At 40.5% G+C, this 22,122-nt stretch overlaps 2 protein-coding genes across 2 annotated transcripts in view; one reads left to right on the top strand and one right to left on the bottom strand.

The window, feature by feature from the left end:
* Nucleotides 1-2,131: 2,131 nt before the first annotated feature.
* LOC118417415 (phospholipase A2 group XV-like) lies at nt 2,132-10,904 on the bottom strand. The gene is made up of 8 exons (XM_035822974.1): nt 10,597-10,904; nt 6,964-7,120; nt 6,031-6,149; nt 5,404-5,586; nt 4,887-4,897; nt 4,417-4,699; nt 3,644-3,921; nt 2,132-2,633 (listed from the first exon to the last, which is right to left on the bottom strand). Exons 1-8 carry the CDS (start codon nt 10,745-10,747, stop codon nt 2,379-2,381), a joined length of 1,437 nt encoding a protein of 478 aa, XP_035678867.1. The 5' UTR covers nt 10,748-10,904; the 3' UTR covers nt 2,132-2,378.
* A 717-nt stretch (nt 10,905-11,621) lies between these two features.
* LOC118417414 (ATP-binding cassette sub-family A member 3-like) overlaps nt 11,622-22,122 on the top strand; it is a gene marked incomplete in the record, with an annotated part of 46,640 nt that continues 36,139 nt past the window's right edge. The window contains 2 exon segments of the mRNA XM_035822973.1: nt 11,622-11,724; nt 15,654-15,842. Coding sequence (XP_035678866.1) covers nt 15,786-15,842 — 57 coding nt within the window.

Below are 22,122 nucleotides of genomic sequence, written 5' to 3'. Positions count from 1 at the left end.
GCTTTGTAGGATTTTAAAACGCCAGCGAGAGTTTAATACTCTACAAAAATGATTTCTTTATAGCGAAATGGACTATTATTTCGAGTATCTGCATTCACAAGTTTTCACATACTGAATCAGGTCCAGGTTTAGGTCCGGACCTGGACCTGATCCTCTGGACCTGAACCGTAACTGGACCTGAATTTTCTGTACTGGTACCCAGCCATATTAGAGATCAGACAGTGAGGGGTTTGAATCATGAGCCATTGTTGGTAATTGGACGGGCAAGCTACTACTAGCAAGCACTGCAGTATTTAGGATAATATGGCAAGTCATAATTCTCTGTTTACTGTATGTGGTACCAAGAGCCAAGGAAATTGCCCTTGTGCACTGATTGTATAAACTCTATATGGCATCTATCATTTTATGGTATATCATATCATAGCTGCCTAACTCGGATGCTATAGCAAATTGTGCAATCTTTCCTGTACACTTTTGTATCAGATACAAGTTCATACTAGGAATTCACATCTCAACATAAATTTTTCCTAATTAAAAAGCATAATTAACTATGCCAATGAAGATTAGACATTCAGGTAATAAGATACGCATGGCATCAGTTACTATAGCAACTGAATAGATTTTGGAAATGGTCAGACATTTTCATTAAGTACCTTTTGACAGTGACACCGACAGTTTCCAAAATCATATCCAGTTTCTTTAGTTAACAGTTACCTTGCGGACATAATCAATTTCAACCAGGAGGATACATTGTATCTTAAAAATTTGATGGAAGGATAATATACTTTGACATATATAATGGAAGCACTTATATCATAAAGTAGACAACCACGAAGTGGCATTGACACGTTCTGAGTCACCTTTCCACAAGGCAGAGAATCTGGAGCAACCAAAAATTTGCCGAATTGTGCAGCAGTTGCCAAAAGACACTGTTGAAATGCTCTCACTCTTCAAAACCAGTTAAAATTTCCTGCAAACCATGACAACTGTGCTACTTTCTGTCTTGTAAACAGTTGTTACCTTTCAAACCAGCCGTCGCCTTGTTATGTATAACATGCTCCCCCCTAACTTTAAGTGTACCAGCTAGCCCTGTTTACACCATGATGTTTCATGGCAGAGTTTTTGACTCAAGTTCAAACCCAAAGTGATGCACTTTTCTTTTTTTGATAATCTTTTTTACCATTTATCATAATACTGTTGTATATAGGAAATGTATAAAACATCAGCTATGGCCAGTAATGTGATAATGACTGCTCGGGAAGACCATGACCGTTCATGAGACGGAAAACTGTAATCTCCAAGCAGATGCTACGGTAGCATAATATAGTATCAAAAGCTGGCAGAGGAGTGAACCCGGCTTAGGAGTGTGTTTAGCTACATGGCAAATGGACACCTCATGGCTGACTACACTCCTTGGCCAGTTTGGTACCATCTTATGCCATTGTAGGATCTACTTGGAGATTAGGAAAACTGTTGCGATCAAAGCAGTGACAGTCACCGAAAGACTACTGAAAACTGCCTGAAAGACAGTTGAGTGATCAAATTTTTGGTTGCTCAGCAGTCTCTTATCCCTGGAAAGAAGGTATAATCCTCTCCAAGCAGAGGTTAGGCTCCAGCTGTTTTTGACGTGTCAGTAGGCATTTTTGTAGGGCTGGCCAAACGGACATGACAAAGACAATACAAAATGGAAAACCCAACAAAAACGCGTAACTAAGAACACGTCAAAAACAGCTGAAGCCAAACCTCTGAAGAGCAGTATAAAACTAGGTTAGACTCTAGCTATTTTTATGTCATTAGGAGTTTTTGTCGGGCTGGCCAAACGGACATGAAGAAATGGTACGAAATAGAAAGCCCAACAAAAAGGTGTAAGAACACAGCAAAAACAGCTGGAGCTGAACCTCTGGAGAGCGGGATAAAACCATCCTCCTATGCAGGGACATCCAACAGCAAAACTGCCTGTCTGGATGTACCCTGCTTTCTCAACCATCACTCTTAGTTCCTGTGGACGTTCCTCCCAAACCAGCTGTCAGCCAATCAGAGAATAGGCCTTTGAGTTTTCAAAAGGGGTCTCGCCTATGTAAGGATAAGCTCATTAATATTTATTTATTCAAGAGTGATGGTTGAGAAAGCAGGCGCTTTTGCTGTTGGATGTCCCTGCGTAGAAGGATGTATAAAATCAGACGTCATCTGTGTGCCTTCCTCAGCAGTACTGCCTTCCGGACTGTCTGGTTCCTGTTCCTGGCCAGACAGAGGGACACCAGGAGTAACACCACGGCACTCTGCAGAGCACACACACACAGGAGCATGTTGGAACCTCCCAGGAACCGTTCCAACCCCCGCATCCCGGGTACCGCCACTGCGTCTCTCTCCCGCTCTAGTCACAAGTCGCTCACGTCCGGGCTGAACACGACATCCTTGATGTACTCGATGACCGTCTGGTTGGCCAGGATTTTCATGTGCTCCGCCCCTTCGAACGTCTTGTAGAAAACGGGCTGTTTTTGTTGGTCACGCCACCGGAGGCACCCCCGCGCGCTGTTCAGGTTGACCGTTCCGTCCCCGTCTCCGTAGATCACAGTGGGCTGCAGGTCGGGAAACTCCTTCGCTGTGTAGGAGAACTGGTGTGGCGTCTTCACCTGAAACGTAGGAATGGATACTGTAAATATAGAAACTTTTGCGGTGGTTTTATATTTGCAGTTTTCCCAGTGGCCGCTGAACCGCGCATTTAAAACCACCGCGAATATTCATAATACAGTACGCTACTACCGTTTGCGGGATGGCGCTAACGCGAATTCAAAAGCACCGCGGACACTCCATTTTCCCTCTGCCACGAAATTAAATCCCTGCAGACTTAAATGCATTTACAGTATATGAATGTATGAATATATGAATGAAGGAATGAAAGTATGTGTCCAGGGACACCTGAAAAACAGGCCGTGGCCTGAGATCTATTTTGTACCCTAGCAAAATTAGAAAAAAAATTAAGTGAATGAATGAATGAATAAATGAATCAACGAATAAATCAAAGAATGAATGTTTGAATGAATGAATGGGCTTCAGTCCATTTTTTGCGTGTGTTGCTGTTGCGGTTTAACTTTGATCCCAAATGACTTCTACCAACACATACTGTATGATGAACTTTCAAGTGACAATGACAAGCATAGGAATAAAGACAACGACAATGACCTTTTCCCGTCATTGCCTAATGCATAATCCCCCATTGTTACTGACAAGTGGGTTTTGTGACTTTAGTAGAAATGTGTTTATTTCTTGAAAAGCACAAGAATAATGAGAGTTTATTTGCAAGTTCTCCCCCGAGGGCTAATTGCAACATGGAACATACAGAATATGTGGTAAACATACATAAGATAAAAGACTTTGGTATAGATAACAATGGTTAGAAGAGGAAACGGGTGACTATTCTATCAATACTATGGACTGCTGAGAGCTACGAACGAAGTATTTGGGGTTTGACTTCTTTCTGGAAGCAGTGAAAGACGAAGTGTCCCACTTTTGCTATGATGAGTGGGTTGTGTTCATCAGTAAAGGTTTGGAAATTTTTGTGGGTTTTGAAGGCCTCTTCAAATAACTCTTTTCTTTCCTGGTCATTAGAGAGGCAGTTAAAAATAAGATGTATGACACAGACCTTGTTGCCGTGCAGACAGTGGACCGTCACTCCGGGCGGTGTCAGGTCTCCGATGAGCCCCTCCACGTCCTTCCTCATCAGCCATCCCTGCTCATACTCAAGGTCATCGAACAGCGCGGCGTAGTCGCCGATGGTGTAGTTACGGTCCGGCGTGAAGACCAGGGGCTCGTTCGTATCCCATAGCAACGGGGACGGCATCATCCAGGCGCTGCTAGGGAACGAGCGCTGCTCAGGTCGGAGCGACAACGGGTTCACCACGTAGATTCCCAGGTTGTCTCCTGGAAATGAAGACATTGTTTGTTATTAAGTTCATGAAGTAGCTTGCGTACAGTCACAGGGTGTATGCTTGTTTTGTGACTGAAGAGCGTAAATCCTACCAAAAATTCGAAACTTTAGCAACGGATATGAGCAGCGCTGAAACTTGAAAATCAGAGTCATCTTTTAAAAACAATATGTTTTAGTTTTCATCTACGTCATACTCTCATCAACGTGACCAAAGTGACACCTTAACTTATGGGACAGCGAAACTAATACGCAACAGATTTTTCAGGTGTTGCTCTTGAACAGTTAAGAGCTAAATGTCATGAAATCCTTCTTAAAACAGCGAGAAACTTTTTCTGTAAGGCACAGCATCTTCTATTCTTTAAATAGCGAGAAACTTTTCTGTAAAGCATAGCATCTTCTATTCTTTAAATAGCGAGAAACTTTTCTGTAAGGCATAGCATCTTCTATTCTTAAAATAGCGAGAAACCTTTCCTCTAAGACATCAGTACCTGAGATGTACAGCCGCAGAGTTTTGGCCGCCCCTCCCCAGGGGCCTGCCAGGGTGACCATGGACTTGATGAACTTGTCCTTCCATGGCTGGTCCATGTTGTTGAGGAACAGCAGCCCGTACGGCCCCCCCATGCTGTGGGTCACCAGCACCACCCGGCTGTTGTTGTTCTTGTAGTACGTCTCCTCGATCAGCTGTTTAAACATCGGGAAGTCCACGTCTCGCCGGTCTGGGGAAAACAAGATCAATAGATTAAAAAGCAAGCCAATAAAAAGCAAGCCAAGCTACCATGGTAGTGCTGTTGCCACACATGTACATGTACGCTCAACAGTTGCTGCTTTAAACATGGGGAAGACTGGGGGGGTAACGAGTCCATGAATTAGTCGGCAGATTAATGAAGAAAGTCTAGCTACCAGGTGGTGCTACTTCACGTGCGCTTAAGAATCGATTTTTAAACATGGGGAAGTCCACATTCAGTCGGTCTGGGGGGAAACGAGATCAAGGATACTAGATTGATAAAGCATGACCATGGTGGTGCTGTTGCCATACATGTACAGTTAATAGTTGCTGCTTTAAACATGGGGAAGTCCACGTCTTGTTGGTCTGGGGGAAAATGAGTTGATATATCCGTCGGCAGATCTATGAAGCAAGTCTAGCTACCATGGTGGTGCTACTGCATGTATACTTATGACATGTGTTTTGTATGCAGAAGACAGAAGGAAAATGTTCATGGTGGTTTGAGTTTGTGATGAAGTGGCCACAGCAAAAGCCGCGAACATAAAACCACCGCGAAAGTTTCTGCATTTACAGTATGTCGTTCCACAGCAAAAGATGACTTTGTCAAATTAAAGCCTTTGACTTGATATGACTAATTCTAATCTTGTCATAAAAACATTGACAACAAGAGTATGGAATCTATGTTTTTGTCAGTCATTAGCAACAATTAAGATTCTGTCAAATACCTGCAAGCTGGCTGCTTAAGAGAAACGTGGGTTGAACCATAGGGGTTTAGAAAAAGGCGAAAAACACACAAAAAAACAACCAAACCATGGGTTGACACAATAGAGACTTACATGTGACATCCTGAAATCGTAGGGTGCTCCGCGGAGGGCCACCCCTCGGGTGTACCCTGCCTTAACCAGCGCCTCTGCTATGTTGGTGAAGTATGAACCTGAGAAATGTCACAAAAATTATGTGCAACTTAAAAACAATGCAATCTTTAAAATTAAAGCTATGCTATGTAAGATTTGAACAAAACAAAAAGTAGCTTTTCCTACTTTTTCTTTACATTGTTAGTTCAATCAACCCTATGGCGTTGCATACCAATATTCTGGGAGAGATGCTGTGACATCATTGCACCACATAAGCATGATGTATAAAAGTTGTGATCTTCCAACCAACAGTTGGGCACAGACAGTTGGTCATGCCTCTGTGTTTCTGATCAGCCTGGCTTCCCAGTGGGGGGGGGGGGGGGGCAGTTGGCAGTTTCCTCATTCAGAGTACAGTAGATTAGCTTTCTGTACAAGGTTTCGCAGTTTTGAAGGGAATATGACCTCGGCTTGTTGATACCAGAGACAGCCCTGATTTGATGTTAAATCTAAAGCCTGCTACTCACTGATGCTGGCATGACTGACGTCCAGCCACTCAACCGTCTCCGTGTCCCCGAACCCCGGCACTCGGATGTCCACTCCCACGTTGTTGGATACAGTATTGTTCTCTTTGTGATACAGCAGTCTGGGGAGGAGGGGAAGGCATCAGCAAACTTTACTCTTTTCTTTAAAGTTTAACTTATATCATTATCACATAAAGAACCAAGAAATTTGCTCAGGTTTGGGATTGATTGGTTGACAACCTTTACATTTTGGTTAATGCCAAGACTGTCAGTTAACACAAAGTACTGTAAATGCATTTAAGTTCGCGGGGATTCAATTTCGCGGTAGCGGGAAAAGGGACTTTTCGCGGTGGATTTAATTTCGCGGTAACACCATAGACTGCAGCCTAATACCATTATAGAAAAATGTTCGCGGTGGTTTTAAATTCGCGGTGAAGTGGTAACCGCGAAAACCGCGAACATTAATCCACCGTGAACATTTCTGTATTTACAGTAATTCCTAGTTGTGTATCTACATTGATTATCATCAGCTGTTTGACACCCATGTCACATGTTTGTTTGCTTTGCATATCCTAACCTAAGGTGTTTTTACCATGCTAAAGGTGTGGCTCTGCTCTGATATGGCATATCAAACACCTGTGGGAGACCCACGTAACGCCCTGGTGTGAAACCTACATCATGTTGTCAACCCAGCTGTCAAGGAGCCATTCTGTGCCAGGCAGGTCAAAGAAGTCGTCTCTATACGAGCCTGCAAGCTCATGTATGTAAGAAACCCCTCTGTGAGACCCATGTGAAACCCTGGTGTGAAACCTACTTCATGTTGTCGACCCAGCAGTCCAGCACGTAGGGCAGCAGCAGCTCGATATTCAGCCACAGGTTCATGTATGCAAGAAACCCCTATGTGATACCCATGTGAAACCCGGGTGTGATACCTACTTCATGTTGTCGACCCAGCAGTCCAGCACGTAGGGCAGCAGCAGCTCAATGTTCAGCCACAGGTCGAAGTAGTCTTCCGTTGTCTTGTCGCAGAAATAGTGCGGGGAGGACGGCTTGTTCAGCTTGGCCTCGAGCTGGGAACCTCCGTCTCCTGGGACTGGGGAAGAAACAAAAAATCACTCTAACTAGACTGTAAGGTCTTGGACCGGAGTTTCTTTCACGATTTCGGATGTTGGCGGACAGCCTCAGGCCGAAGGGCTACAGTTCTGCTAGTAAACGTAGGACGCGAAACTTAATCAATATGGTGGAAAGCCGTTTACTGCCTCTTTCCGACAAACCTATTGGTATCATCTGTTGCCTCTTTATTTCGGGTAGAATATGTAATAAAATTTTAATTTTGGACCCGAAAATTATCATTTTTTGACGCTTTTTTGATCGAAGCTGCTTGGAAAAAACGAATTTTCCCAGGATAACGGCCTACGTGGTAGAAAAGCTAAATTCTTCATGTTTTTGTAAAATGAAAATAAAAAAATTCCATGTGATAACTTTTTTGCAATCTCCGATGACGTAATTTCTTCGAAATCGCATGAAAAACAATGCTATTTGGGTCATCAGGCGAAAAAACTGCATCACTGTTGCAGCGGACTAATACAAAAACGGTTTCGCTGGCCGACCAACTACTCCTCGCACAAAAATAATACAACCCACGGGCTTTTCAGGAAATACGACAAATCTATGCTCAGCTAAAACGATCACCAAGCAATAGGGAGCAAAAGTTAGGGAGACACCAGCGCACTTCCGGCCTATTACTACATCATTACGTCAACTCCGGTCAGATTTGAACTCCGACCCGGAACCTTAAGGCAGGGTTCTTACTAGTGCATTTTAGTATAGTGGGCCATCACTCTATGATTTGTAGTAGCCTTGTCGCAAAAGTAGTGTGGGGAGGAAGGCTTGTTCAGGGACTCAGAGGAAAGACAAAAGTTCCTCTAGGGTTTCTTCTTCTTTCAATACTGCTTAGCTCCAATTACAGGGATTTTAAGCACAGTGTTAGCAATAAAGTGACCAGCAAAATACACAAAGGAACATAAACAACTCATTTGTGTGTGCAAACGACAAGTGAATTTAGTATACTTACATAAAAACAAGGATGTAACCAGCATGGGGGCAATTCAATGCAGCAGGTGCCTCCCCAGTTCAGTTTTGTACTGGGAGAAAGACCCTGCGTCTGCCTCAGCAGGCTTTATCTATACATATTTGTTCTTACATGTAAATTCAGACCCTTGTGTAAGTTTGGAACTTGTAGCAGACAAGGCAGCAAGCTTCCTTGCTGTATCTGAATATGTTCTTAGTTATGTGTTGCTAGCCCTTTCTTGTCTTTTGTAAAGTTTGTTTAATCAGCGTATTTATCTACTGCTGTTTATATCCTCTTACTGTTGTCAGTAGGCTTCTCTGGACTGGCTGATGCTGTGTGACCTAGTGTTTGTGGTTTAGATGATGTTTGTTGAAAGTTACATTAGCAGGTGTTTGTACGTAAAATTGCTGTGAAGGAGAGAGTTGCTCCTTGCTTTCCCTACATTGTACCATGTATGATTCATATCCTTAGCTATCAGGCTCAGCCTTACGGTTATACCGATAGTAATACACCTACACACAGACACAGACAGCAGGATGTTTTTCTTTTTGTGCTGTTTGCCTACCTTATCAGGCCGACCTTTCCCTGATACACTCTCACTTGTTGATTTAAGGTGGGGTGATCGCCTACCTTTGGCCAGCATGATGGGGTAGCCCTGGTCATATGCTGGGCGCGTGGGCAATAAGTTGAATAACAGATCGGTTGTGCACAAGTTAGAGAAACCAGTCTTTCTTCAAGTTGTTTCATGTTAGGTACATGTACATGGTGTGCTAGCTGCCAAATGTACAGATCTAATTTTAAAGACAGTGCCAATCATATGCTGGGATAGTCTGCTGCACGTACTAAACAAATGTATTACAAACACAGATACTATGGGTATCATCATTTTAAGCAACTCTGTGTCTTGACCTGTCTTTGAATGTCTGTCTCTACCAGTCATACCATTAGGACAGCCCTTGTCTGATTTCTACACTATTTAATTGTGCAGTACTCTTACACTCTATACGAGCTGTCAAGTCATAATGTTACTGAATTTGGGAACATTCTAAAGAAAAAACAATTCAGCTAGAACATACTACTATTACTAGAATATCACCCAAGTGCCTTTTATCCTGATTAAATAGCGAGGCTGAGATGCTGAGTGCTTTCAGTTTAACTTAGGCTAAATTTAGCACTGATTTGACCCTGAGTCCTGACCCAGAGTAACACTAACAGCTGCCTAAAGTCCAAACTACAGTGTGATCATCTGACCAACACCAGCCTGACATGTGATGACCCATGCTGTATGCACATCTGTCTGCACATGTATGCATGTATGTTCTCATGGGGAATGACAAATTACATGTAATTACACTTACAGTATAAGTAGATGCGTATTTGTACCTGCATAGCCGGTATGACAACTTACAAGGACTTACTAATCACCTGCAATGCATTACATTCGAAAACGGAATCATGTAAAATAAGTATGTATGATCACACCTGGTACAGAAAAAAAGGCCACCCCTACATTAGTTATTACCTACAGCATGCTTTTTACTGTTTAACTCTTAATCTTATATATAGTTTGTATATGTGCGGATGAAACAATACCCTGTCATGACAGATCAAATGTAAGTTGTCCTTGGTAAAATTATAACAGAATGAGAATAGTTTGCTTTATCTAATACATCACAAACTGGAGGTGTTCGCTTGTTAGTATTGCATACCTGGTGAAATGCATTATGGTGTAACACACCAGGTTTGTGTCAAAGAATACAGACTGGACAGATTATTTTATCTACTCACACTGGGAAGGACCCCTACTCTCTTCAATATACATTTGTATGTGGTGGATTCTTTAAAATTCTTGAGGTGTGGCTCTCCTCAAACACCAGACCTCCTATCAGAGGGATGGCCCTAACCAAAACTACAAATGTACTATAGGTACTCATTTTCATCTGAGTGAAACGAGGAAACTTGTGTAAAGAGGCTTTCCCAGGGCACTTGTCAGAGCAAATCAGGAGATTCAAACCCTGGCCCTCAAGGTTCTGGGACAAACATGCCGCTGATACACCACTGATTACAGTGTAAGCACATGATCTACTCACTTAGGCAGGTTGTAGTCTTATTCGTGGGATAATAGTATACTATTTCCAGTCACAAGATACACCTATCATATTTCAACTGACCAACATGTCAACAACAACAAAAAATCAGAAATTTCCATACAAATGACATCAAAAACGTGGTTTACAAAGACAGAATAATGCTGACTTTGTCTAGAAAGGATATTATCTGTAGCATCGTTATCTACAAAACCTGAACATCTTCCTGTTTATGTTTACGTTACGTCACCAAAAGTTAGGTAACACGTTCATAGTATAATGTAGTTAAACCTTACTTATTTAGCATAATTCAGTCTTTACGTATGGAGTATGGAAGACTGAAAATCTTATCTTGATACCAAGGTTTGTAACCTTAAGACTTGAATCGGACACAGACGTCTCGGTACTTACTGAGAACCACTGGCGATCTGTGAGGTACCGGTTGCTGTTTCCGTACATATTTGTTGCCGCCCCCCTCCCACCCCGTCGGCTTGGCGTACAGCAAAGTTGGCGGGGCGACAAGCAGGAAAAACAGGAGCAGGCGACGCCGAAAGCCCGTCATCTCACGATCCAGAAGTTTGGCGGTAATAGCGAAAGTATAGGACGGTGTTTGGTAGGTTTTTCACGCGTACCTATTTGAACAGAAAGGCTTACATTTGTCTAACCTAATTCTTGCCCCATCCTTGGTTGTCTACGTGAGAATCATGTGATTTTAGCTGGCTACTGTAATGTAAACAGTGCCGGTATGTTTATCATAAATTCCACTAGATGCATCTCCCAATGTATGAGCAAAATGAATATAAAATACTTTTATGATATCAATATTATATTGTTTTGATGCTCAATGTATATCAAAAGTTGATTATGAAACGATACTGCCACTTGTATGCTGTGCACTTATGTCAAGCTGCAAGAGCCACCCATGGTAATGTACACTTGTCCTCAAGGAACGTCAAACCTATGAAGATTTGGCGGGAATTTCAAAGTACATGTATGGTTGTAGATAAAATACCAGACTACTAAATTGACTATAAATCTGTCTAATATCGTGGTTTCTTTTTGATTCTGTTCAAATTCTATCTCTTTGAATATTGCGAAAGGAAATAATACACGCAACGGGTTCTCCCTTCTTAAAATGGACTATCCCAAAGTTGCAGACGACAAGACAGTTCCACATTTTTTGACACTTGTCAGGTCATATGGGTTAAAAATGAAAACATCATTGAAGTGAAATTGATAAAATTGTCACCAAATAATAACATGTCGAGTTTGGTTGCCATTTTGTTTGTGCTCTTTTTTACGTTGTATCGTATAGTTTTTGTATGAATTATTCCAAATGCCCCTCCTTTCAAATGGGCCATCCCGAATGATAGAAGAAGACATTGGCCCCTCCTGGCGACCTTCATCATTCCCACAGGTTGGTGGTTTTAGTTACTTTTTACCCTTCTTCTTTGTACTGAGACTGAGGCCAAGAGAAAAGATTCCGTAGCCCCTGCTGTAGCAACCAACAAGCAGATGTCTCTTCCATCCGATTTACAGGTAGCGAGAGTTCTTTAATTGTGAAGAAAATGTGGTAACTGTCAGTGACATGTTCCTGTTGTTGTCATGTTGTCAAAATTGTTATGATTAATGATCACATGTACTTAAGATGCTTGACATTCAAAGAAATGTTGTTTCTGTTTAATTGGTTGAATTGGTCCCAACCAACAGATAACTATCATAAAGAAACTGCACTATGGTTTTTAAGATCTACTTAGACTCTGACTGAGGATTAAGTAGCACTTGTATCAATGTATTAACTACAAAACTCTCTGTGCTATCCCTGGTATCTGTAGTATCAATGTACATGCCTTTATATTTATTTATGCCACACACTCATTTCTTTATCACGCTTTTTTTTATTCATTCAACAATCCACCCATTTACTTCCTCACTCCTTTTCTTCACTCATTCACTTTCTCATTTATTCATTAATTTCTTCCTTCTTTCATTCAATCTCGGATTCTTCAAGCAATCACTAATGTACATTGTATTAATCCATTCCTTCATGTTGAAGCCATATGTGTGTCCTATAATTATAATCCCTGACAAACCCACATGTTTTCCCCACTAAGATGTTTTATGTGGATCACTTGAACCAGAAGACCCCAGGTTAGAGTCAGCCATACTTGTCATCAATAATGTATTGTCAGGGAGCTTTGTTGTCAGGGCTTTGCTCTCACACAGCCATTCATTATGTCCATTGTAGCTCAGGCCTCTTTTGTTCCATGTGTCACCTGGAACTCTGAGTGATTCAAATGTTCATTTCATTACAAAAAAAAAGTAAGTTAGATGGCCCTTCAGGGGTATATTTTACAATAATGTACTACTGGTCATCATTATAACATTTTTCTGCTTTACTTTCCTGAAAAACTAGTTGCTGCAGAAATGTTTACTAATGATCCTTATAGTTATAGGGGTTAAGAAGAAACTGCTTTCGGTGATGTTCAATGACAATGTTAACCATGTAAAACTTCCAATTACGTAATGATTAATACAACATCAGTGCCTGTTTGGTGAGAAAAAGAATTAGAAGCTGTTTCTTCAATGTTTGGTGAAGATCATTAAACATCAAATTTTCATTACTTCTGTGACCGCTTCTGTGAGCATGACACCTGTTTTTGTCAGGTGAAAAATGGGGGCAAACTACACACATATAGAATTACATGGTATCAGCTGACACCGTCTGCAGCCTTTGTTTTGAACATTTTGTATCAAATACTTAGTCACAGAGAATTGTTTATGCAGGGGTGCTTAATAGATTAAGAAGGACCCTTATAATTTCTATTTGGAGAAAAAGAAAACAACAGATAGAGATACATGTATATTGTATAATACTGATTGTACACACTACTACATTATAGATGCTGTTAACTTCTCATGGTTAGGTCTTCTGACGTAAGGACAATTTCTACATTTCATCATGGTGGTGATTTAGCTTGATAATATTTATTTCATGATCTTTAGTTTACCCTTCATTTGAATCATCATGCAACACCTCTGAGAAGGAACCTTGAAATGACTAAGGGAGAACTAGAAAATCTGGGGTCAATATCCTTAAGGGCATGCTGTGGGATAATTAAGTGCCATAGACACCCGATAGGGGAAGTGCATGACTAGTAGATTTTTTTTAGTAAATGGACTCCTTTCACTGGGAACTGAAACTATCTAATTACCAGCTTGTTTTCGTTTCATGATCAAAATTGTTTTGTAGTGGGATTTCCTATTTCAGTATTTGAGATCATAATGAACTGGGGTCAATAACCTTTAGGTCAGGCTGGTTTTCTGATCATGAAAAGCCATTGACAACCAATAGGAATAGTATGTCTTTGTACAATGGGCTTTATTCATAGTGCCGAAAATTCAGCTTATTATCATCAATGACTTGTTTTGTTTCATTGTCCAATATTTTGTTGTAGTAGGATTTTGTATTTGAGGATACTTTACAATAAACTGGTTCACACATGATGCATAATTCAGGAGGGAGAAAGGAAAGATGGGGTCAGCAACCTGACGGACAGGTTGTCCCCTCATTTGCATGATAAAGAAGGTGAGCTCAGGTGTCACGCACTAGTACTGTCTCCACCTGACACAGGTGATTGTGTAAGCAGTTGTGTAACGTGTGTGGGCAGGGCAAACTGGTGTGTGGACTCTCACAGCAGCAACGTAAGGTTTTCATCCTTAACTTAAGTTGTCACAGAGTTTGCTATCTGTATATTGTTAAATCCAGTTGACAGTGTGAGTGTTTTATGCCCTTATTTTTACCTGGAGTGTTAGCCGCCCGTCTCAGCCTGTATCTACGGAGAATGTTTCCCGCTTCCCAAAATGGCTGCTTACAGTGTGAAATCATTCCGTCTACGATTCCTACCACTTCCAGCAGTCAAGTTTTGCTAAACTGTATGTTGTTGAATTGTACTAAAGTGTTTCTGTTACTGTGTTAGTGTTTTATGTCATAATTTTGGAAAGTTGTTATTTCCGACTGACTACCTTCCGATACATCATGTAATGGCCAGTGTCTATGGTTTTCCGTCTAGACATTATTCCACATGTTATATTACACCAGTATAGATAGCAAAACCTAAACAGTTACTTTAAGACCCTCTCCCTTTTCTTGATCAAGTGACTGCTACTGTAATACTAGTGTAAACAATCATTGAGGATGAGTTTGTTTGTCTGGGCCTTGTTTAAACATGACAGGTCAAACTGTTGTAGGGACCTGCATGTTTGATATTTGCACAGAGGCTTGCCAGGGCAGGTGGAAGTGCTGATCAATATGAAATGAAGTGTTTTACACAGAAGAATTGAAGTTAAATATTTGTGACATTGCAGATGATCATAAACATTACATCCAACACTTATGTTTGGGTGGGACTTTAGAAGGATTTTAGACAATATCCTTATCACTATCAGGTTGTCTGGTGTTGCCTGAAATATTCTTAATATTCAATTTTTTTAAAACCTAGACTTAACAGGCTAGGAATAAGCAACAGAAATTATCAAGCTGTAAATTATTTCTGTTGCTTGGTCCTAGCCTGTTACTAGTAAGTCTGACTGATAGTAGCAATGTTATAAAAAATTCCTTGCATGCATGTATACTGTACTGTTAGCAGCACCGGTACTATAGTCACCTGTGATCAGGTGATATTCACCTGTTCTGCCCTCTCCCTGTCATGTAGAGAGCACTTTATTACGTTACCTATCAACCCTGCAAATTGGCCTAATTGAATTCTGCAATGACAGAGCTGCTCACAGGTGTATTCAGTTTTAAGAATCAAATTCATAAAGTCTCGTCGAAAACAACACTTTGAAGTGAAGAATGCACTCTCTCTTCCTTGTGATATAATTATCTGAAGTAGGTCAGGTCGGCTTGGTTCCTTGGTGATACAGAATACACCATTTATTTTTCTGTTCTATCTCCATATAAATGTGTTTCGGTAAGAAAGGCATTTAAGTTTACGAGGATTTAATTTCACCGTGGTGGTAAAAATGAGTGTCCGTGGTGGTTTTGAGTTGGTGGTAGAGCCAATTAGTCGTCACTTCCTGTAATGGAAAAATGTTTGCAACAGTTTTGAGTAATGAAGCGCTCACCGCAAAAACCACGAACATAAAAGCACTGCAAAAATTTCTGCATTTACAGTATATCAGTCAAGATTGACCGTCATAGTAAAATCCTAATGATCAACATCAACCCTATAATTTGTTACTTTCTGGAATATTTGAAGGTGAATATTACTATTATTAATGCCTTTGAATATACTAAGTTTCTAGTTTCAGGTTTCTGTTTACCTTTCTTTTCTCTGGATCAAAGAACCCAGCAGATCAAATAAGTGTAGCCTCAGATTTCCATTGCTAGTACTTTGATTTCCTCCTGCCATCTTATACATATAGTCCATATAAGGCATTTTTCTAAGAAGTGTTTTTCTCCACAGCTGCCTCCAACCAATCACGTCTCGTTCTGATGACATCACAGCTGTGACAGCACCGTTGCCGTGGTAACCGTGGACCCCGGCATGCGGAGGTAGAGACGAGAGGAGAGGAGCGAGCGACCATCACACTTCACCATGGGGCTCCGGGGAAGGCAGTTCCTGCTGCTGCTGTGGAAGAATATTAAGCTACAGGTGGGTCGTTTCACTTCACTTGTTTTACAGGAAAACACTAGACTAAGTACACATCGCCTGTTGACATAGAATAACATAACATGAATATGATTATGATAAGAAATACGTCAACTAAAATTGATGTGTAACAGTTCATAAATTAGATATGAATTGTATAATATTATGTAGTTAGTAATGAAGATATTAACTAGAGGGTATGACAGTTGTGTTTGTCCAGAAAGCAAATCCTGAATTTGTTAGTAGGATATTAAAGAAGATGTCATTTTCTTTGGATCAGAGAACCCAGTAGATCAAATGAGTGTTGGCTCAAAAAAATTTTCATATACGTACATTGATTACCCTCCTGCTATTTTACATATAACCCATTAGCATTTCAGAGCAATGAATCAAAATAACTTGGTATGACAGTTGTGTTTGTCCAGAGAGCCAATCCTGAAATTGTTAGTAGGAAGTTTAAGAAGATTTTGTTTTGGCAAACATGGTTTAACTCTAGTCTCGGTCTGAGACATGGTTAACCTGAAAATATGGATTACTGGCAGATTAGCCTGAGCTTAAGCTTATCCTCTTAAGAAGTTGATCACATTAATCTATTTTGGAATATGATTAGAATCTGTCACATGAGACATAAGGCAGGTTTATGATTGTCTGACAGTCATATGACAACTTGAGGATGTTTTTTGGACAGTTGATGAATGTGTTGATGAATTTAGCTGTTTTGTACTAAAGGTCCTCATCAGTAGTTGGTTTATATCTCATATAGCCTGTCTGAAAATCATGAGACATAACAATTATTGTGGCTGCTAGAAAAAAATGTTGTACAAATTTCTGAACATCTGCCAATAAATCCATTGATACTTGCAATAAAGTCTTACTTCCTTGAGTCTCAAAGTAAAGACAGGGGTTTTGGTTTTTCCACTTGAGCTTTGATATGACATCTGTGAGGTGATTTTCTGCATATGGTAGGGTCATGAAATAGCATTACAGAACCTGTGTTCTTGGGCTGCGAATTTACCATTAGAAATGACATGGAATATTTTACCTAGAGTTGACTCTCTAATTCTGAAATTTTTGGTTCTATGACCCCAAGAAGGAATTTTCTCCACTTTCAGATATAGATCTGATGAAAAATCTTTGGTCTGAAATTACAACAGTAGCTGTCACTCCATATTGAAATAACAGTCTTACAATATATATTCACAGTTTGATACCCAACATATTTTCTCTTCAGGGCCGGGAAAGGCTCATTCACAACAATTTTGTGCACCCAAAACCGGAGCTGTGCTCCTAACTTTTGACTGTGAGTGCAGTTTTGCACCAGGATATTTGTATGGCTTAATTTTCTGACATCTTACAGTAGCAGTACTTAATGTTACACCCCCCAATTTTGCGCAGTTCTATTTTATGCACACCAGTGCTCCTATCCCCCTAAATGAATTGTAAGCCATGATCTGATAACCGGTTTATATCATTACTCTGGCCCAGAACACCTGTTGGTTCTAATATACCCGATCCAGCACTTGTTACTAGGTTACGGAGACCTGTATTCATGGCTGCTCCAGACAACTCTATTCCCCGGGGACGTCAGAGCTGCCACTGTTAATTACTCCCCATTGACATGTGTTTCTCCTGCACATGTCTGGCCTCGCAAATGCAATTAGACGGTTCACATTAGTACTTAAACATGCTTCTGAAATCATTTATGAGACCTTGCTCCTTTGAGATTAGGAATATATGGTTTCTGTCAGTCAATAATGAAAAATCCTAATTAATGATAATATTCTGAAATCCTAATCAACATCATCTCTACAGTACATGTTTTTGTTATGCCTAAATATCCTATTTGAGGTTGGCAGTCACTGTCACATAGGGCACATCTGTAGGCTGACTCAAGTGTGTTGAAAGGTTATCTTCTGTTGGGTCAATGCTTTTTCTTCTGCACTGCATATCAGTCTGGCTCGTCCTAATTTTAGTTGTCTACACAGTATGAATCTCCAGCTGGATCTGTCTTTTGCAAAGGCCTCACTTTGGTCTGCATTAATATCAAGAGTCTTCAAGTCCCTCTTGCAGACATTGTTTAAACACTGTTATGGCCACCCACGTGTTTTTCTTCCCTGAGATTGTAATACTATCATGGTTGTGGTAAATACTAATGAAATAAAAGTACTGACATTTTGGGGGCCAGAGCCCAATGGTCTGCATTAATATCAAGAGTCTTCATTCCTCTTACAGACATTGTTTAAACACTTTTGTGGCCGCCCAGTGTTTTTCTTCCCCAAGATTGTAATACTATCATGGTCTTGGTTAATACTAATCTAGCTAAAGACTCACTCACACCCAGGTCAAGAAGATGCCTTGGTAAGAAAACCGCAGGCCTCTAGTCTAGGAATACAGATTTATGCATTGTTATGCTGGGGTAAATTTGACTTTCAGTGCTTCACAATTTTTCATCAGAACCTTTAATAATATATGTTTTTTTGGATTAAAAACAAGCAATATCCCTGTACTGGCCCAACAAGTTAGCATTCTTGCCTGTCACCAGCTCCCAGCCCTCAATAGACCATAATGAGCAGGGCAAATATTTCCAACGAGTGACGCATCATTTTACACACGGCACGAAAAACGGTATTTAAGGATGCTGAAACCATGCGTAATGTTGACGTATTTTCCTCCTTTACGGATCTATACACCACTTATACGAGTACGTAAATATTGCCTTTAAGTGGTCTTTCTGTAGGTCCGTGTTAGTCCTTATTTTCCGGTTTTCCCGTTGTCTTTAAGCAGCTTAAAGATGTCGTAAATGATTTTTAAAAACCCCTTAAAACTTGTTTAAAGTTCACGTTTATTTGATCTAAAGCCTCTTTACGTCTCATATACGTGTGCATTAAGTGGATTATAACGTGTGTTTTAGTGCCTTTTCAGCAGCTTAAAGTTGCCATAAATACTTATTAAAACGCCCTTAAGACATGATTAAACTTCACGTTTATTTGATCTAAAGCCTGTTTACGTCTCATATACGTGTGCATTAAGAGGATTATAACGTGTGTTTAGGTGCCTTTTCAGCAGTTTAAAGTTGCCATAAATATCTATTAAAACGCCCTTAAGACATGTTTAAACTTCACGTATATTTGATCTAAAGCCTATTTACGTCTCATATACGTGTGCATTAAGTGGATTATAACGTGTGTTTAGGTGCCTTTTCAGCAGCTTAAATTTGCCATAAATACCTATTATAACGCCCTTAAGACTTGTTTAAACTTCACGTTTATTTGATCTAAAGCCTGTTTACGTCTCATATACGTGTGCATTAAGTGGATGATAACGTGTGTTTAGGTGCCTTTTCAGCAGCTTAAATTTGCCATAAATACTTATTAAAACGCCCTTAAGACATGTTTAAACTTCACGTTTATTTGATCTAAAGCCTATTTACGTCTCATATACGTGTGAATTAAGAGGATTTAATGTGTCTATATTTTTCTTTTTAGCAGCTTAAAGTTGTCATAAATACGTACTAAAACACCCTTAAGGCATGTTTAAAGTTCCCTCTGTACGTCTCATATACGTGTGCATTAAGTTGATTATAACGTGTGGATAAGTGCCATTTTAGGAGAATAATCATTAGCACATTTCAAAGCAAGAAAATACAATGGATGAAACTTTGAAATTTTATTGAATTACGAGAAAATATTACATGGAAAAGTAAAAAAAAACCTACAGCCTACTAAGTATTTGTGGCCTTTCATTCTGATGTAGTCGGCAGTTGAAACAATCACAACGGTTGCGCAATTCCGTGCAGCAGTCCACAGTCCCATTTCCAGTGTCGGGTGAAGCGTCTCGGCGTAAGTTAAAAAGAGCACACATGTACAGTTCCATCTGGTCACCACAGGAATAAGAATCCGGTAAGATCTAGAGTAGTGGCCGATATGACTCGTGTTGTTGGATGGTCCTGGATTCTGTGAACGCGAAACATGTTCAGCTTGCAGTGTCGGCTTCTATTAATCCGGATGGTGCAAGGGCCGTGATTTCCATTCTGTGTCGATTTCCAACAACAACAGCTTGTACAGAATGATAGCCACCTCGTATCTTTGAGTCAAATTCCGTCACCGGGGGTCCTAGGCGGTAAAAGCGGTGTCGCGGCCACAACTTGCGGGCTAGAACAGGCCCAAACTTTCTTCAATACTTCTCTTAAAAAATGAACGCCTGGAAAATAACCGCTCCTTGTCGTACGTATGGCCCGTAAATTTGAACCCCCACTCTTTTCTGCCATTGGATACATCCTATCACATGACACAGCTGTGCCACAGACGGACCAAGGAAGTTCAACCTCCTTGGACGGACGGAGGCGTGCGCCCCATGGCGAGTACGAAATAACGCTGAATAAATTTACATCTTGCCTGCCCACGCATATCACCATAATTAACCCAAACAAACACGAGCAACACGAGAAGACACCGCCTGTGTGCACAAACTGTTCTTTCTCGACGCTTGCTTGTAGATAAAGAAATAAACATATTTCGTACATTTACCTTTAGTAAGGACTGCTTGTCGTTTTATAGAGAAAACACAACTCACTGCACAAAACGCTATACCTTCTACATCCTTATTCTTCAAGCAGAGGTTGAGTCGCGGAGATATTCATAGCAGTAGTCGGGATTTCTACCGTCTCTTAGCTCGAGTGTCAACTTGCCACAAAGAAAACAGGCGGCCTCACCTTGATTTAGACCCTGGAATTTCATAACATATATGCGGTATAAAATAAAAAGGAAAGGGTCTCCTCCTGTTCGCAGAAACTGCGCTTCAAACATGCCGTATGTTCATCAGAAAAAGGCAACGTTTCATAAAACCTTTGAGACGGTATTAGCCAATAGATAAAACGGGGGTAGTGCCCCCAAGTTTGCTTAAGCTACGCGGATTCAAAGATTAAACATGTCGTATGTTCAACAGAAATACGCAACATTTCATATACGTCTTGGCAACATATAAGGTAAACGGGGGAGGTCTCCCCTAGTTCGCTTAAACTGCGCGGATTCAAAGATTAAACATGTTGTATGTTTTACAGAAATACGCAACATTTCATATACGTCTTGACAACATATAAGCTAAACAAGGGAGGTCTCCCCTAGTTCGCTTAAACTGCGCGGATTCAAAGATTAACCATGTCGTATGTTCAACAGAAATACGCAACATTTCATATACGTTTTGGCAGCATATAAGCTAAACGGGGGAGGTCTCCCCTAGTTCGCTTAAACTGCGCGGATTCAAAGATTAAACATGTTGTATGTTTTACAGAAATACGCAACATTTCATATACGTCTTGACAACATAAAAGCTAAACGGGGGAGGTCTCCCCTAGTTCGCTTAAACTGCGCGGATTCAAAGATTAAACATGTCGTATGTTTTACAGAAATAGGCAACATTTCATATACGTCTTGGCAACATATAAGCTAAACAAGGGAGGTCTCCCCTAGTTAGCTTAAACTGCGCGGATTCAAAGATTAAACATGTCGTATGTTTTACAGAAATACGCAACATTTCATATACGCCAAGTTTTGGCAACATATAAGCTAAACGGGGGAGGTCTCCCCTAGTTCGCTTAAACTGCGCGGATTCAAAGATTAAACATGTCGTATGTTCAACAGAAATACGCAACATTTCATATACGTCTTGACAACATAAAAGCTAAACGGGGGAGGTCTCCCCTAGTTCGCTTAAACTGCGCGGATTCAAAGATTAAACATGTCGTATGTTCAACAGAAATAGGCAACATTTCATATACGTCTTGGCAACATATAAGCTAAACAAGGGAGGTCTCCCCTAGTTCGCTTAAACTGCGCGGATTCAAAGATTAAACATGTCGTATGTTTTACAGAAATACGCAACATTTCATATACGTCAAGTTTTGGCAACATATAAGCTAAACGGGGGAGGTCTCCCCTAGTTCGCTTAAACTGCGCGGATTCAAAGATTAAACATGTCGTATGTTCAACAGAAATACGCAACATTTCATATACGTTTTGGCAGCATATAAGCTAAACGGGGGAGGTCTCCCCTAGTTCGCTTAAACTGCGCGGATTTAAAGATTAAACATGTTGTATGTTTTACAGAAATACGCAACATTTCATATACGTTTTGGCAGCATATAAGCTAAACAAGGGAGGTCTCCCCTAGTTCGCTTAAACTGCGCGGATTCAAAGATTAAACATGTCGTATGTTCAAAAGAAACACGCAACATTTCATATACGTTTTGGCAACATATAAGATAAACGGGGGAGGTCTCCCATAG

This window comes from Branchiostoma floridae, chromosome 6, assembly GCF_000003815.2.
Source record: "Branchiostoma floridae strain S238N-H82 chromosome 6, Bfl_VNyyK, whole genome shotgun sequence".
Classification (NCBI taxonomy): Eukaryota; Metazoa; Chordata; class Leptocardii; order Amphioxiformes; family Branchiostomatidae; genus Branchiostoma; species Branchiostoma floridae.
Note: the sequence above shows the minus strand (reverse complement) of the source record. Positions and strands in the feature narration are given on the sequence as shown.

Bases quoted from the DNA above. Each gene is read 5' to 3' on its own strand.
- LOC118417415 (XM_035822974.1), bottom strand. From the start codon at position 10,747: ATGACGGGCTTTCGGCGTCGCCTGCTCCTGTTTTTCCTGCTTGTCGCC. The intron at 6,150-6,963 runs GTAGGTATCACA...CCTCCTCCCCAG, and splicing joins TGCTGGGTCGACAACATGAA to ACTGCTGTATCACAAAGAGA. The intron at 3,922-4,416 runs GTACTGATGTCT...CTTCATTTCCAG, and splicing joins TCTGCGGCTGTACATCTCAG to GAGACAACCTGGGAATCTAC.